At 32.4% G+C, this 18,596-nt stretch overlaps 2 protein-coding genes across 2 annotated transcripts in view; both read right to left on the reverse strand.

Moving 5' to 3' along the window:
• Positions 1-925: 925 nt before the first annotated feature.
• LOC134283739 (GTP-binding protein 1-like) lies at positions 926-10,982 on the reverse strand. The gene is made up of 11 exons (XM_062766218.1): positions 10,837-10,982; positions 7,897-8,039; positions 7,078-7,186; positions 6,211-6,391; positions 5,587-5,833; positions 5,228-5,323; positions 4,877-5,115; positions 3,239-3,383; positions 2,713-2,895; positions 2,253-2,388; positions 926-1,943 (listed from the first exon to the last, which is right to left on the reverse strand). Exons 2-11 carry the CDS (start codon positions 7,984-7,986, stop codon positions 1,546-1,548), a joined length of 1,824 nt encoding a protein of 607 aa, XP_062622202.1. The 5' UTR covers positions 7,987-8,039; positions 10,837-10,982; the 3' UTR covers positions 926-1,545.
• Positions 10,983-16,872: 5,890 nt separating this feature from the next.
• Positions 16,873-18,596, reverse strand: part of LOC134283740 (cadherin-87A-like) — a 46,348-nt gene continuing 44,624 nt past the window's right edge. Inside the window, exon 39 of the mRNA XM_062766219.1 lies at positions 16,873-18,476. Coding sequence (XP_062622203.1) covers positions 18,204-18,476 — 273 coding nt within the window. The 3' untranslated portion in view covers positions 16,873-18,203. The remainder of the gene's footprint in view (positions 18,477-18,596) is intronic.

An 18,596-nucleotide genomic window follows, 5' to 3' on the forward strand; every position in this document is an offset into this window, starting at 1 on the left:
ACATGTACTTCAATGACCTCTAAAACATCAGCGGTGGGAATGATAGCACCATGGAGGATTACTCATAGAGCAGATATTTTTGCATAAAGTTCTCACACACAAATAGTAATTTAGAGTATTTCATTAGAAAAAGATGTTAATGGTAACATACAAAACTTTTTAATTATAAACAAAATGACTATTATTAACTTCCCTCATTTATGTAGTAATATTCCCTTATCTCCTGCATATGGAGTTTATGTCTTCTGGTATATTCAATATTCAAGAGCAAGGTCTATATAATTACAATTTTTTATAAATGAGGCAAGCTATTGACAATCAAGTTGATGAAACAAGGATATTAACAGTCTAATTTAAATTCAGCATTTGCAAACTCTGATCTTGTCAACAAATACAATCTATCATCATGATCATGAAGTCAAATGCTGACATTTTGCATGTTAATTATCAACCATTATTTACTCACTTATATTTTCTACAGATTTTTCTGTTTCCCAGTCATGACAAAGAGCAAGCAGTGGGGTTGATTGATCTGCAGTGTCTGCTCACGAAAATTATAATCTTGTGTATAATTGCATTACCCAGTGGCAAGAATTATATAAAACAAAAACCTTAGCTTGAGAAAATTTTGTCTCATTTATAAATACCAAATAGCCCTCTCATGCTGCAAAAATAGTGATGTACAATATCTAAATGTAAAATTGACAAAGTTTGTCTTGCCCCCACATGCATCAAAAGTAGTTCTACATGCTCTAAGTCATAAAAACCAATCTGCTGTGACAATTTCTTATTGTTCATGTTGTTACTCTGTCCCAAAGATTATAGCAGTCAATAAGTTTTTAGACTGACATTTTCCTCAAATTTGATAAAATTAAGCAACTTTTTACATCAATATGTCAAGTTTTACTCATAACATAACACACGATAGATTTATCTTTTAATTAACAAACCCAGTAAAAATTGAGAAAAATTCAATTCAGTCATCTTTTTAAAATAAGATTTCTTAAAAAAACATTGACATTTAAAATTGAAAAGTGTACATTCTATTTGTTCCAGGTAATTAATTATGTTCTTTGTTTATCCTCTGCTATATGTTTTAGGTAATTTCACACAAGAATATTTTCATTTAATACATGCACTAGAATAGTTCTAGAACCTTGCTTGCAATCCAGAGTGAAATTATATGTCTGTGACCACTTTCTAAGATATTGAAATACTGCTGTTAACAACTCATAGGTACATTCAGTGTTTCAAATTATTTCACCCAAAACTTTCTTTAAAAATAACTCTAAATATATTGATGAATTTAAAAATCTTCGCAGCATTCACATGTAAAAATTTGACTTGATAAGTAAATCTAAAAATCAATGCTTATTAAATTAGCTGCAAGTCTCACTTAATAAGATGTTTTTGGCTGCAAAACTTAATGAATGCTATAAGTCACAAGCAAACATGAAATTGGAAATCCTGATATTTTCAGGTATGCTAACTGCCATACAGAAACTTGACGTAAGAGAATACCATGAATACCCACTCAGTTTTGATTCACGACTGAACTGTCACTTCCTGGACTGAACTTGATGATGGAACGTTTTCTTTGGATTCCTCCATGTCTAGGTTTTTGCTGCTGTTCCGCGTTCTGCGTTTTTTACTGGGTTTCTGCGGTTCGTTTTGTGGATGGACCTGGTGGTTTGCCTCCTGCGCTTTCTTGGCTGCCCGCTGTTGTCGCGTGTTCTGAGCTACTGCACTGACATGTGGATAGAGTTTTGTTATGTTGCCAATGGCCTTTGTTCTTCCCTCTCTAAACACCATACGCATGTCAGTCTTTAAATACTCAGGATTCTTAATGAAGCGGAACCTTACTATTGACTTATCACCCGTTCGTAAGTGTTCTTTGGTCATGTTCATTATGGTGGCTGTTTGGCGAACACTTCCCACATGTACTGTAAATGAAATTTGACAAAAAATGAAAAAGCTTGACAAAATAAAGTAAAAATGTTTAAGAACGAAATAATTTTCTGGTTGGTCATGGTAATGCTACCCATTCATGCTCACTAGGATATAATTTTCTAGCATTCTATAAAGTCAATGGGAGCTTACTACATTGTATAAATTTAGTGAGCTTTGCAGTCAAGTTTTTCAAAGTTTATAAAGAATAAGACCCCCAAAATTTCCTAGTCACCCTGTTTTCAGGTTACTAGTCAAAGGCAGGAATTTGATACTGTAATCAGAACCTAGAGGTAAAATCTTACCCATAGCCTGGTACCGCACACTTATTGTTGTTGGATGATGTAGAACCAAAATTTCTCCTTCAAACTCCCAGCAGGCCTTTGGCTCTAGTTTCTGAGAAACCATCACCATTCCTTTTCGTATTGATGACCTTTTAACCTTGACAAAACACAATATAAAATATGTTTAATCATTCTTCAACAATTTTTATGAAATTCTGTCACCATATTTTTTTAGTCAGCACAGCAATCAATACAGTAAAATCTGTTGATTTTGACACCCTGCAATCCATCTCACTGTAAAATCTAACTATTTCACTGAATTTTTCTTTATACAACTGTGCAATACAGCACCTGTCTATTCTGATCAAAAAAAATTTTGATATATGTACAGGTGTATGTCAGATAAGACATGTTTCACTGTTACTTAAAAAAAAACTTTAAAATATTTTTTCTGATCAAATTTCTGATGATTAATTCTTACCTTTTTGAGTGAGAATGATGCTGTTTGACCTCCCTTGACCTCTCGTACAGGCATACGTTTACGATGAATGCTCTTGACAGTGATTGGCTGGAAATGTCCGAGGGCATCGGGTCCCAGTAGTAACGTGTCATTCAGTTTAATCATGCCCTGAAGTAGAGTCCCTGATACAACGGTTCCAACACCCTGTTACAAAGTCAAGAAATTAGATTTCTTTATCACTTAAACTTATTATAATGAGAAAAAAACATAAATGTAATTTTGTATTTGCTTTGAAATATACTATAGATATTTCTTCATGACAGGTTAAAATTAAGGGAAGTATTTCTGCACTGCCTATAGAGGGTATTCTCTCATAATGGGATAATTCAATTCAATATCAGATTTTCATAAGAAAAAATTCCCCTACAGCATTTATATGCAGTTAAATCATTTTGACACATAAATTATAAAATACCCGGTATACAGTACAGTTCATGTGTATTATATGTCTAAATTCTTAATTTTGGTAAGTCTAGAATTTACCCACCGGTACTGAGAATGTGTCATCTATCTGGAATTCTGCTGGTGCTGAGATCTCCGATTTTAACCGTGTCGATAAGAGATTAAGGAACATTTTTAATAAATCAAGGTTTTCTCCTGTTACGTTTGACACTTGAAATATTGGACACATTCTGAAATTAAAAAAAAAATTTTTAGGAAAATGTAAATGTTTTATTTGGAAAGTGATGAAATTCTAAAGAAAATTAATACACTACAAATTATTACACAGAGGCGGAGTTTGTATAGATACCAAAACAGTTCTTCATTTTTGTCCTTAGGTCATACAATCTTATTTGTCTATCTGCCTCTTCATCATTTAATTAAAACTAAACTGGATTTATACCTTTGTCTCAATAGAAATGCATACTAAAGCATTGTATATCCAAGAACTAGAAAACTGACCAGTCAGCAAGGGCCCCGCCATGGGGTAGAATTATAAGGGTGCAGCTTACGGAATGATTAAAAAATGTACGAAGAATAAGCAACAGCAACTGTATTCTTAAAATTTTAAGATAATTCCTGAATATTCAAAAACCTGAAAATAATATCCTTGTATTTACATTAGGCAATAAAGAAAAACTTAACATTTTTACACAATTTTTATTTACACAATTATGAAACTTATCTTATAAAAATGCCAGCCTTCAATGAATGCAAATATAACTTCAAACAAACAGCAGTTGCAGACAAAGATTTTCATTAATCTTAAAGTGACAGATAAAGAAAAGCCTATTAAATTTTCTGCGGCAGGCTAGATAATTAATCCCAAGGGATTAATTGTACCTCTCTAATCATTTTCTTCTAAAGTTACAATAAGAACGTTTTCAGTATTAATGATAGAATGGGTTTTTTATACAAATACCTTAAAAATTAATAATATTCTTGAATTAACATAAAGTAAAAAAAAAATAAATCAAAAAATCTTCTTTAATCTATTTCTTGTTTTTAGAATTCAATGAAATCATAACTATCTAACAAAAATATATTATAAAAATTTACATTTAAATCCACATTTCAGAGTGTTCATAGCATTCCAAATTGACTTAACTTCAAAACAAACTTCATTTGCGGTAATTCATCTCAATGTAATGCTCTGGATTTTCTTCAGGAGGAAAGCTAATTAATCCCAAGGGACTCATAGCAGCATTCAATTTACAATGGGAACATCTTCAGCAGTTATCTCTCTTTGCCAATGCATTCTTATATAAAGTAAAGGAATCTACCCCACCACCCCAGCTCCAAACCAGGGGACATAGAGAACCAAACTTAGCATCAAAATATGTCTTTCTGCCTACTGAACTACCATACCAAATTTGAACTTGATTGGGCAACCATAAAAAAAGTTGCCCATTCATTCTTATGCATAGTTAAGTAATCTACCCCACCACCCCAGCTCCAAACCAGAAGACATAGAGAACCAAACTTAGCATCAAAATATGTATTTCTGCCTACTGAACTACCATACCAAATTTGAACTTGATAGGGCAACCATAAAAAAAGTTATTGGAAAAAAACAGAAAATTTGTGGACGGAAGAGTGACAGACGGACAGACAGAGTGATTACTATAGGGCACCCGCAAATCCTTGCGGGGCCCTAAAAATAACATTTCTCTTCATTACATACCTTTCAGATGTGAAATTAGTTGCTGAACACACAACATCATCTGTGTTTTGTACAATAACGGGGATCTTCCTACACCCTGGGGACTTGAGAATCCTCTGTAACATTTTTAATGTTTCTTGTAGCACATTGGGGGGACACATGTCTATTTTTGTCACAACAACAAATACAGGGACGTTCAGGGCCAAAGCCAGACCCAGGTGCTCCTTGGTCATTCCTATCACACCAGCATTGGATCCAACCTGCAAGTCATCCGGCAGAAATCAGTACAGCTATCAATTTATGTACACTCAGAAAAAAATTTCTTCATTACAAATATAATGCAACGATTCAAGCACTCCTAAACATACTAACCATCAACATGGCAAAGTCTGGTGCATGTCCTGTCATCCCAAACACTGTGGTCTTCAGATACTTTTCATGACCCGCCAGATCAATAAATGTGATTACCTGTAAAGTAATTAGCATCGTGAGCTTCAATCATAATTTCATAAAGAAATTTATTATGTGTGCTACCTTTATTACATCACTAGCATTATTCTTAGTACAATAATCCTGATAATATAATAGATATAATTCTAAAAAGATGTCAATGTTGAATATAATTTAAAAAGTTGAATTCAATACAAATTTGTGCATTCATTTTTACTGGACTGCTTGATTTTATAGTTTACAGTTCAATATAACAGAGCTATTTTATGAAGCATTATTACCTTAGATGACTTTTCACAAATTTTGATCCAGTCTAGGTTTCCATGGTCAGGTTTGTTTACAACATGTCCAGCTGCATCAAAGCCCAGAATATCATTGCCTACACTGCTGGTACGCCCAGACTCCATCTCATGTTTGTGTCGAAAGAGCCTCTGTCTGGCCATGCCACGCCCATTGTCAAGGTCACCATGAGTCAAAACGCCCAGTAATGTACTTTTTCCTGCATCTACATTGCCAACAACTGCAACCCTATAAGACAAATGTAAATATGGAGAATGTACATTAATCAAATCCTGGCAATAAATGTTAGAAAGAATACAAATGTGAAAATCATATTAATTAAGATTTCTGAATCACCAAGTAGGACCAGAGATAATACATACATAAGATTCACATTCTACCAAGATGGCACATTAGTTTGTTGCAAATTAATAATAAAACGGTACCCCCTTTATAATTTGCAATTTATGTGGTTCCTACATTCACAAACTGTTTGCTGTGTTTTTCATTTGCCATAAAAATAACAGCACATATTATGGAAATAACTCTGCACTACAAGCAACTGAATGATGTCTTGTCTTCATTGTTTGCTCTTTATTGAGATTGTCAAGGGAAACAACTCTTACCTGACTTCCATGAAGTCATCATTATCTAGTGTCTTTCTCAGTAAATACTCTGTCACTAGCCCCTCGCCTTCTTTTCTCTCACGTAGCTGCACCATTTCTAGGTGTAGAGATTCTGCTATACTTTTCAGTGTAGCTATGGATGCCTGCATGTCTTCTGGTGAGAGGCCCGGAGAATCCCCCTCTGTAAGTCACGAATCAAGTCAGTTAAATGGAAATCAAAGCGTAAACATTCACTTAAGATTTCAGACAAAGACAGATCTCCTGAATAAGTAAATGGTTGACTTATAAAATAAAATTATCAAAATCTGATTTTAACTGATGCCATTAAAAGTCTTATTGTTACTGCCTTCCTGTCACTACATGATACATCTACTGAGTGAATAAATGGAACATTTAGTAAATGCCATTTTACTAACTTAAAAAAATGAAGGTTTAAAGAACCATTATTGATTCAAGTAGTGAATAAAATATCTTGCAATTAAAGAAAATTTTTAAGCATAAATTAATCTGAATTTGTAAATGTTTTAAATTAATTGCAGTAAATGTCCCACTACCCTAAACATAGCTGGCAACAAAATTTGTAATTGGACATTGGTTTAAGGGCAAGATGGTCATTTCAGTGTGTTGTATTTAAAAATCAAGACATCAGAAATTTTGACCTCAGTGGGCAACACAGCATATAAGAGTATGTGTTGCTGAGGCAGAGGTTGCATTTACAGATGAAAATATTGAGTGGTGTGTTAGCAATTTCGTCAAAGTGTACTATGAATGCAACACTCTATCCTATAAACAGAAGTATATCACCAAGTAAACAGATGTAATAATTCAAAAATGTACAGCTTTGCTTATTATTTTAACTAAATTTACCTCCTGTGCCAATTTCATATATGGTTTCTCCCTGGCCTTCATCAAGTCTCTCTTTGATTGTGTCCACAATGATGTCATATTCCTCGTTGTTTGGACTTACTAAATGTGCCTTTAACAAAGAGTTTCAATTAAATAAAAATGGCTTTAAAAGTTTTATACTGTCATTATACATGTCATTATATCTTAAATTACCACTTTAAATGTAGACCTTGTGGTACTGAACTAATTTAGTAAATTGTTTTAGGAATATTGAACATTATACTACTATTGTTCAAAGAAGAAAATATCACAAATACTTCCTGCACACATATAAGTGAAAAATAAAAGCTTTCAAAACAGCCCATTAGGCCATCCTTAAAAAATTGTTTTTTTGCGGTAACGCGACCGACTCACCAAAATCCACCCTACTGGATTTTTTTTATGGGTTCAAAAAAAATTTTTTTTTTTTTTTTTTTACATATCCATTTTCTAATTTTATCCTATTGACATTTTTTTACGTCCCCATTGCACCTGTAGACACCGTTTTTAAAAAAGAACTGATGTGTTCTGATATTTGAACAATAAAAGATTGGATTCATTAAGAATGCCTTAATTTTCTTGTTTGATTAGTAACTTAAAGTGAAATCTAAGACATAGTTAATACCTCTATATAATCGAAATTTAATTCTGACTTTTTGTCTCCAAAAAAAAAAAAAAGCCTACCTACCTACCCACACCTAAAATGATGAGGCGCGTTACCGCAAAAAAATTTTTTTTTAAGGATGGCCTTAAAATAATGAAATATTTTACCTACGAGCCATCAAAAACAAACAAACTCACCTTGCCAACAACAGAAGACATATCCACATCTTTCTCTTCCTCCGGGGAGAATAGATTCTCCCCATTCTCCATCTCCACCCTTGCTGCCATTTTACAGATCTGTTACTCCTCAACTGTCAGTCACTTGAGCTGTACAAGTTACTCTGTAAGATAAAATTTCAATGCCACATTTAATACTTTTATTCATTATTTCATAAGCTTATTTATTATTGGCATTATCCTTTAAAAAAATCTACAATAAACAAACATGTGTATACATAAAAAGCTCACTAAATGATCCCCCTCCCATATGAATATAATGGCAGTGTCCATGTTTTCCTATGGGAAACCCAAAATATGTGTCGGATCAGAAAATAAAACAAGATGTGCACAATGGCAATATGTAATAAAGATTCTGTGTAAGTCTCATCAAATTGCACTCAGTGGTATGAGGAAGTTGCGGATAAGGCCAAAAAGAATAATAGTCTTGTTTCCTGCTACCAGCCTAAAAAAATAGGTAGGTAGGAAAATCATTTTATTTTTTCATTTTATTTTTTTCCAATGGTATTTGTTGGATATGAACTGTTACAAAACCAAATTAAGCATGTCATAGGTCATAATTATCGTTTAAAATAAGTAGTGCTTTATTAAAATCCATATTATAAACTTATATTTCAGGAAATACCACTTGAACATTTATTTTTTTTCACATTTGGATCATGAAAATTCCGATTTCCCCCCCAAAACTAAATAAAAACTTTAGGGTCGTGTGCAAAAAAAATAAGGAAGGTCGGGTAGCAGGAAACAAGATAGTTGCAGAACTGTACTCTCCGAAAAAAATGTATTGACAGACCGGAGAGCTACAGTGCCACCCATTGAAAAAAACTGTATATTTATTGCGCACAAAAAAGTGTGCAATTTCTCAATTTATTTCTCCACGTTTTTAAACTGTCATTTCAAAATATTACTAACCGTGTGTTCCTAACATATTCTTTCACTGTTTGCACAACAAAACATTCCTTATAATTGTTGTTAATAACCCTCCTGGCCATGAAATTGAGATCATCGTAAATTTCGTCTATTTATACTGCCATTTTTGTTTACAAAATAATTTCAGTCCAACGCACTTTGTGCAGATGTTAACTACGAGAATACTTCATAGAGGAGTAAGGAATTTTTTAAAATCTAACTTTTTCACAATTCACATTTACAATTTTCACAGTAAGAATTTGGAAGAATTAATTCAGAACTAAGCACAATTTTTTGTGCGCAATAAATACTTATACAGTTTTTACAATAGGTGGCACTGTAGCTCTCCGGTCTGTCAATATATTTTTTCGGAGAGCTACAGTTCTGCAGCTAGAAACAAGACTATTTTTATTTTAGGCCTAAGAGATGGGTACCCAAAAGCGTAACAGACGGACGGACATACATACAGACAGCTGGATGGATGGACATCGCGATTACTATATACCCTCCACTTTTCAAGCGGGGGTATAAAAAAACCTTTCTTTTGTGATTCCGAAATGGTTTGGCATGTTCACAAAAATATGCCGATATGTCAAATAAGGATCTCACTGATGTAATGCAATGCAGGAATCTGCATACATGTAGTAATCATGATATACTTTACAGTTTTATACATGAGAAAAACAAGACAATGCACAAAATTACCCTCGGATCATGAGTTTTCGTGGCATTACGGTTAAATTTGTAATAAAGTGCTCCAAGACTGAATAATTGAGATGTTTGCTATTTATCACATATACAAACAATAATTCTCCTTATTTTAAAATGATTTTAACTCGCATATCATTTGTTATTTGTTCTGAAGGTCATTAAATTCTTGCATAGTTGCTCTTTCGATTTTTTTGCTGACGTCATATGTTTTCGTGGTATTTATAAAACAAGCAAACTATGGAAATCTAGTCGGGCAAAATCCTTATAAATTTTACAGAGTCAAAAATACTAGTTAATTGACAAAACGATTACATTATTTGACATGGAAATTTATTTGTTGTTAATTAAGACCACATCTATCTAGGCGTGCGTAAGCTGTATTGCTAAATAATGTAAAAATTTTCTCTTTCTCATGAGTGGCCTTCTCTTTCTCATGAGTGGCCTAGAAATAATTTTGTAAATCTTTATTTTAATGTTTCATGTTTTAAAATATTAATTCCATGTAATTCCATGTATACTTAAAGAAATAAAATGTTTAATTCAATTAATTATCAATAGCATAATATTTTTTTTAGCATGTAACTTTTTAACACCCCCGATATTTTCTTTGAAAATTATATAAAAAATGACGCTACTAGATCACCGTAGAAAAAAAATCAAAAGTGGGAAATTCCAAATTATTGTCACATGACCGGAAGCTGTATGGATAGTTAACAGACGATGATATGCAGGATCGCTGGCTATTAGTTTGTAAGTTTGATATTCTAGTTCAAAACACGATGGATAAGCGTATATTACGCGAATTGTCAAATTTTCGAACTATGCATAACTCACTCGCTATATTTTATTTTGACAAAGGCAAAAAGGTTTAACATTTGGTCATAAAAAATGCACAGGGTTCCCCTTTATTAATAGCAAATATGACGTCATTCCGAACTTGCATTGTGGTATTATTCCTAAAAATAAAAAATACCACGGAAACGTATATACCACGAAAACACATGACGGGACGGTACACAATAAACCAACTCACCGATACTGAACAGTTGGCAAAGAAATGAGGAATACTAATCTCAGATTCGCTTTTTCTCGCAAATGGTTCCTGGTCAGTTATTAATAATCCATCCGTTTTTATCCCATTATGTGCCTTATATTATCAGGTCATGAAATTTCTTTTGAAGGAATAGTTTATTCGACTCCAATGAAACTTTGTCTGGTAAAACAGATGAACCCCTACTCTCAACAGATGCATTCTTAAAACTGAGAAAAATTACACCGTACCTTTCTACATATATTTAATATGCATTCAAATGCGTGATGCAATATCGTCGAAATTCAGTGAATATGGCCAGATTCCAATAAATATTTTGCTTTCGTTAACCCGGAGTTGCACCACCATGTCATCAGCAGAGTCTAAATTTCGAATCCTTAACGTGCAGTATATTAATCCGGATTAAGCATAGGGTAAAAGTAGAAATTCGCAAAGGTGGATGCCTGGATGGTAGAAAAAGAACAGCCAAAGTAATAAAATACAAAAATATATAACTTAATAATAATAAATTGAATAAATAAAATAATTAAAAATAAATTTCAATTTTGATATTTGAATTATTTTGATCAATTTCAGCTGGTTCTTAAAAATTGACAAATGCTCCACGACCCCCTTTTTTTAACCAGACGTAACTTTATTTTTTCACTGAAAGCCCGGTAACTGGAAATTCCAGAAGCCCCCCGTTTTTTGAAGAATACCCATACAGAAGGGTAGAAGCCCCAATAAAGTGGTAGAAGCCCCATAAAATTGATTGATTTAGGGTACATAAAACCCTAAGGTGATGTTTAAATGAATGATATTGATATCCGTAAACTTTTATAGCCAATCTTACCTCAGAGTCGATAGAAATCGGGCGGCATTTCTTCTTTTCTTCATATACTGTACACCACGCCCGATCTAAAATCGCGATCGCTGAAGTCGTTTCGAGTAAATCATTAGCGTAATCTTGATTAAAAGTGAATAATATAATATATGATTTTTATATTTAAAAAAAATATATGAAAGGAAAGTTAAGAATATAAAGGAAGCATTAAATATTTACATATTTCCTAGATGAAATAAAATTTAAATTATGAACATATTTCATTGTCTACTTGAATACTTTTATCCACACTGGTTTGTACCTACTAAAAAGAATTTTATATCAAAAATCATTATGGAAAATATGAAAATATTTGTATAGCTGAAGTGTACTGTAAAATAGTCATAAAAACATTGAGATATAACCTGTTGATATACATTACAGTGAAAATACTAATTGATTGTTGTTTTGTGTTTTTTTAAATTAATTTAACTAGTCAATTAATCAAATAATAAATTTCCTTAGTTTAAATTCCAATCATTTATAATATATAACTTAAGTAATTAATCAAGTAGTTAATTTATTTAATTTCTAAGGTATTTATTTATTTTTTCTCTCTATGTTTATTTAAATTTGAAATTCAGTATTCATGCATTCATTATTATTTTCCAGTTACTTAGATTTGCTGTATTTTTTTTTGTTTTGTTTTGTTTTTTTGTGGTTCTGTTTTATTTGGGGAGGTATTTTTTAAATAATTTTTTTGTGTGCATGTAATAGAAAAAATTATATTCATTGATATTAGAAAGCAATATGTATCCATTAGAATGAAATTATTAGAATCCAGGTTTATGAAATAAAAAAGTTTCATAAAAATTAATAACATGTGCATAATTGCATATGCAAACACTTGTAAAGTGGGTATTATGAGAATATGGTGAGAATATTATTTACACATCAGCTAGCTGTGTTGTTTTGTACTGGGATAGAGAGGCACCCCTGTGTGTGTGTACATACACAGCTGTTGACACTTGGTCTAGTTGACAATAAACTCCTTTTGTTCAAACACCTGTTCTCAGCTAGTCTGACCAACCCCCCTCAGACAGGGCATGTGTATATACACTGATCATTAACTATGTTCAATTGTTCTTGACTTTCATTATTGAATAGTAAAATAAATGATTTTGTAATTATATGATCTTCTTTTTACATACTGGTGATATGAACTTGTAATATGTTTTAAATACAAATTTCATTTTAAGGACGTTAGCACACACATAAGGAAAATATGAATTTTGATAATTTTGATACTAATAATAATGATAAATTAATAAAGACCTTTTAAATTAGTAATACCTGAATAATATTCATAGTTTCCCTATGTTCCCAGCTCTAGCCACGTGGAGGCCTCCTTAATTGTAGAGCCATGATTTGAATTTTGAAACAGAAAAATATTAAAACCAAAGGACCGAAAGATGACCGAAAGATAAAAAGAAAATAAAAATCTTTAAAAAAAACAGACTTTATCATTATTCCTAGTCAATCTTTTGTTCATGTAAAAACATATTACAGCCAAATGAAAGTAATTGACAATAAATTAATAATTATAAAAAAATTAATAGAAAGGAATTTATAATTCAATTAGCAACATTTAAAAAAAATTATGTTCCTAACCTAACTTAACCTAACACAACACCAAACAGTATTCACTGGTCAGCACCCGTCTGGCGGGGGAGGAATACTGCCTGATACTAACCCTATTCTAAGTTCTAACCTAACACAACACCAAACAGTATTCACTGGTCAGCACCCGTCTGGCGGGGGAGGAATACTGCCTGATACTAACCCTATGCTAAGTTCTAACCTAACACAACACCAAACAGTATTCACTGGTCTGCACCCGTCTGGCGGGGGAGGAATACTGCCTGATACTAACCCTACTCTAGAAAAAAATAAATACTTTTCTTTAAGTTCTAACCTAACACAACACCAAACAGTATTCACTTCGTCAATTCCAGCACCCATCCCTACTGCAGCTTCATCAATTCCTCCTGCTTCAGCTCCGTCAATTGCACCAGCTACAAGCCATCATGTACCCACCCTGAGTCCTTCAGCAGCTCCCTTAATTACTCTCCCAACAGGTCCTACAACAGCTTCCTCTGTAGAAACCCCTACATCTCCTCAGTCACCTGGTCCATCTATTACTTATTCAGAAAGAATTGCGGTAATTGGGCAAAATCATGTGCTAGAATTAGGGAATAGTGTAGCAAATGGTTCTGTGAATTTTAAGTTGCCAAATAATTATTGCGTTCAATTTTTTAGTGACATAGATACTACAACAAAAAGCTTTATTTATAGTCAATCTTTCGGAAGAGCAGTTGAATTTTGTCCAACAAAAGTGTTTCTACAAGTGGGAGAAAAAGATATAAATTCATCTTCCGTGTCAGAAATAGTGTTAGGAATCCAAAACATTATTGAAAAACTGTTAAGAAATGATGCGGTTCAAAAAATATTTATTGGAAGTCTGTTTAGGCAAATGATTTGTGGAACCATGGATCCAGGAAAGTACAATTCTACGGTTTTTGACATAAATAACACACTACGAAGGAAATATGGAAATTCTCAGAAAGTGATATTTTGGAGATGTTTTTTTATTTTTTCATTGAATAACTTTTAGTTGGTTTAGTTCGTGCATTAAATAACTACAAATTTCCGAGGGTGGTCCGGACCTCTCTCCCTCTCTCTCTAGATCTATGCATGTAAAACATATCTTATTTGTATAAGATTAAAAGCAGAAAATAGTCATTTTATTACCTATTTCAAATAAGAAAATAAAAATAAAAATAAACAATGTACTTTATCAATGGCATATATTGAATATTACATCAATTAAAACATAATGGTCATTTGGTCAATTTAATTTTACCAGGGTGACCTCTTGGAGAAAATGCCCTGGATCCGCGCCTGTTTTCTTCTTCTTCTTCTTGAAAATTCATATAAATATCGATATAAATATAAAATTTATTCAAATATATGTGGCAGTTGGCAGTAAGCAGCTGACAGTTGGCAGTAAGCAGTCAGCAGTTGGCAGTAAGCAGTTGACTGTCGTATATGGCATTCCATAAACAACTGATGTAAAATATTTAAAAAATCTGATTTTTTTTTCTAAGAAAAGAACTTAGAAAGGATACTTTGAAATAAACTATTTATATACAGTGTATTTGAAACTTAATATTTGAAAATTGATATTAATTTAATAATTTCTTTCCAGGTTTCAGTGTTTTCATATTTTGGCTGATTTATTTTAACATTTAAGTAATTATTACTTTCATTTTTAATTATTATTGTTGCTTTGGACCTTTGAATTTCATAATTTTATATCTCTAAATTCATAATTTGTCTAAAATCTCAAATAAATTCAGTATTTTCATATTTTGAAATTTATTTATTTATTTATTTTTCTTTTTTGTTCTCTTTGAAACATAAAACTAATTATTAATGAATTAATTATCATTACTATTTTTTATTATTATTGTTGCTGTGAAGCTTTTGGATATGTTTTTAACTCTAAATTCAGAATTTCTCTAAAATCTTAAAAACTTAAATTATGGCTCTACAAAGCCTCCACGTGGCTAGAGCTGGTAACATTGGGATAATATGAATTAAAATACACAAATTCATATTATCTTAATGGCTAACGTCCTTAATGTTTTTTAAATGTGTATTACATAATATTTTCTACATATCTTGCATAAAAAACATTTTAAAATTAAAATAAATTATTTTATATACGATGATAAACAGCAGCTCGCTTCGAATTTAGATCGGGCGTGGTGTACGGTAAACCAGTAATAGCGCCCGATTTCTGTCGACTCTGAGGTAAGATTGGCTATAAAAGCTTACGGATATCAATATAAGTCATTTAAACATCACCATAGGGTTTTATGTACCCTAAATCATTCAATTTTATGGGGCTTCTACCACTTTATTGGGGCTTCTACCCTTCTGTATGGGTATTCTCCAAAAAACGGGGGGCTTCTGGAATTTCCAGTCACCCCTGAAAGCCTGGCTGCCCCCTTTTGTTGGAGAAGGGTAATGTAGTACATGTAGCTTCATGAATGGTATTGAAAGAAGCTGGACACGCCCCCTCCACCTGAATGAGAAATTAATAGGATTTTCAAATTTACCTTTTTTTGCTTGTCATTTTTTTCCCCAGATCAATTGAGTTATCATATTATACTGAAAATTTTAAGAAAATATTAACTTCAAATATGTGCCCAGATCCCTTAAACTTGTATACCGGTATTTTGATCAAGCAAAGCAAAATATTCCAGAAGTTAATCATCATGACCTACATTTCATTTAATAGATTCTAAAAACCTAAAATGAAATCAACTGACGATCGAGGTTTAATCATTCTAAGCCAATTGGTTCCAGATATATTTAGATACAGCCATAAGATTTCAAAAGTAGGTCATCACAGTGCCCTATTTTTCAGTTGACATTTTCTGAGGATCCAAGATACATGGACTGACAAAGTTTGATGACTTAAGCCAATAAATACTAGTACCTGAAATATTTTAAATTAAATATTGCCTTAAAATTTCACACTTAGGTCATAGTGACCTACTTTTCAGCTGAAGTTTTTCAAGAATGCAAGGTGCATCAATGGACACAGTTTGATGATTCTAAGCAAATTAGTACTTACTGAAATTTTTAAATTTACAATAAAATTTCAAATAGAGCTCACTGTGACCTACTTTTCAGTTAACAATTTCAAAGGGCCAATGATGCATCAACTATCTGAGTTCATAGCTCTAAAGTTTCCAGAATATGCATCTGAAACAATCTGAAATATAAAACCTGTGAAATTCAAAAACTAAGTCACTGTGACCTACTTTTTGATAATATAATCTTTGGCCCCAAGGTGCATCAACTTACAAGATTTAATGATTCTAAACCTCACTGTATCTGAAATAATGACCTTAAATTCTTTGGAAAAGATTAGCCATTCAATTCAAAAAGCAGGTCAAGGCGACCTTCATTTTAGTTTTACCAACTGATGATTATATACCTTTAAGTGTCCAAAATGCTGGCAAAATTGAAAAATTAGGTCACCCTGACTTTCATTTGAACAATTTTGAATCTACACTACCCTAAGATGCTTCCATATAATTTTCTGATTTTCTTGCCCAGTGGTTCTTGAGAAAAAATTTTAATGACCCAACCCATTTTCGTCTTTTCTTGATTATCTCCCCTTGCAAGGGGGCTTGGTCCTTCAGTACCAACTTTGGTTAGAATTGGCCTGGTGATCCTTCAGAAGAAGTTGAAAGTGTAAAAGTTTACAGGCAGATGGATAGCTAGACTGATGGGTGACCAACAACGGGTGATAAGAAAAGCTCACTTGAGCTTTCAGTTAAATTGAGCTAAAACAGGAAAAAATGGAGAACAAACAAATAATTAAATATTTAATATGTATATAAACTTTAATTCACTTTCATAAAAAAAATATATATATTTGTATCAAAAAGGTTACAGGAATGTAAAATAGCACACAGTCTATCAAAATATTCATGCATACAGTGTACATGTACATACTCACAATGAAACAATGAGATTCTCTTCTGTCAAAGATACAGCAAAAATATGAACTGGAACTTGTATATAAAGTTTCAAATAAATGGCTATAGCACTTTGTAATCAATTTATGTGACAAAATGTGAATTAGTGGAACTTAACAATATGCACTTTCTATTACTTAGTACTGCAATTTAAGAATACTCAGTATCACAATTACTATTCTTAAAATGTTTTTATTTCTTACCCTATTATCTGATTGTTCTGATATTTACTTAATTAAGGACATACGCAAGGTACCTTACCTACTGGTAATTTTTCAAGATATTCTTTATTTAAGATTACAGTGTCATCAGATGTTTATAGACAAAAAATCAGCATGCACTACCAGGGGTTTTTGGAAGATATTAAATTATGAAAATTTTTGCATTATTGACAAAGAAAAATATACAAAAATTACAAAACATTAATTCAAAATTTTTTTCCATCAAAATTTGTTTTAGAAGAGGTGTACAAATCCATATATAGGCATTAAAAGTATTGTACACAGGTCCTTCATTTAGTGGAACTCTTCAGCTCCAGGGAAGAACTCAATAAAGTTCAAACTACGTTGCGTTTGACCTTAATATATTGAAAGAAAAAAATAATAACATGTATATTCAACTACTACATACACATACCACTAAGTGCTGTGCTACCCTAATTTGAAAAACATACAAATTCAAACAAGTATTCTTTGACACTATCTGTAATATACTCGAATCTGTTTTGCTCAGCAATGAAAACATTTATTTATGTTGGTTAGGAAAACAGAAGTAAAGAATAACCTCCCCCTGCAGTTTAATCCTATCCGTTATTTGGCAAACCTTTTTTTCTTAAAAAAAATCGAATGACAGTAAACAAGCTACACAAAATCATGGCAGCAGGATAATTGACAATTATAATCAGAATTTCTCAAAACAATAGCATATAACAAAACTGCCCAAGGCTTACGAAATTTCTCTTTGAATTAAACAAAATATCACAACCTTAAGTCAATTGAACCATCAATTATATAAATCTTTACATGGCAAGTGACATATAAAACAACCCTCTTGATTTTCTAGCATTTTAAATAAATGATTTCCTTTCACTGCTAGTTTGCAATTGTCCAATCACTCCTAAGTTACAATTGACCAATCATAGCTATCCTGAATTGTCCAATCAGAGCTAGATCACTGATCACATGACTTCTGTCTCTATCCTGTAATCTTCCTCTGCAGGGTCTAAGAGGCGGGGTGTCTCTTTTGGACTGGCCGGGGGGCTGGCTGCTGGACTATCGTCGTCGTCCTTCAATATTACGTTAATTTCCTCCGTCTGCTGTGGAACAGGCTCTGGAGCTCGACTGACGGGATCTTTGGAGACCTTGGCATACATTGGTTCTCTGGGGGCAGGCTCTGTTGGCTCATACCCTCGATTATCATAGGCAGCAAACTGATCTACTTGTTGAAATGACTAAGAGGAGAAAAAATAACAAATATATATATTTTGGCATTTTAACATCTGCAACAAAATCTTAATTAAATGAAAAACTTTTAAAAATTACTTTATAGTTAGTCATAATTTGCATATAAG

This window comes from Saccostrea cucullata, unplaced genomic scaffold (assembly GCF_032062105.1).
Source record: "Saccostrea cucullata isolate Sc308-1 unplaced genomic scaffold, CSIRO_AGI_Scuc_v1 ctg451, whole genome shotgun sequence".
Classification (NCBI taxonomy): Eukaryota; Metazoa; Mollusca; class Bivalvia; order Ostreida; family Ostreidae; genus Saccostrea; species Saccostrea cuccullata.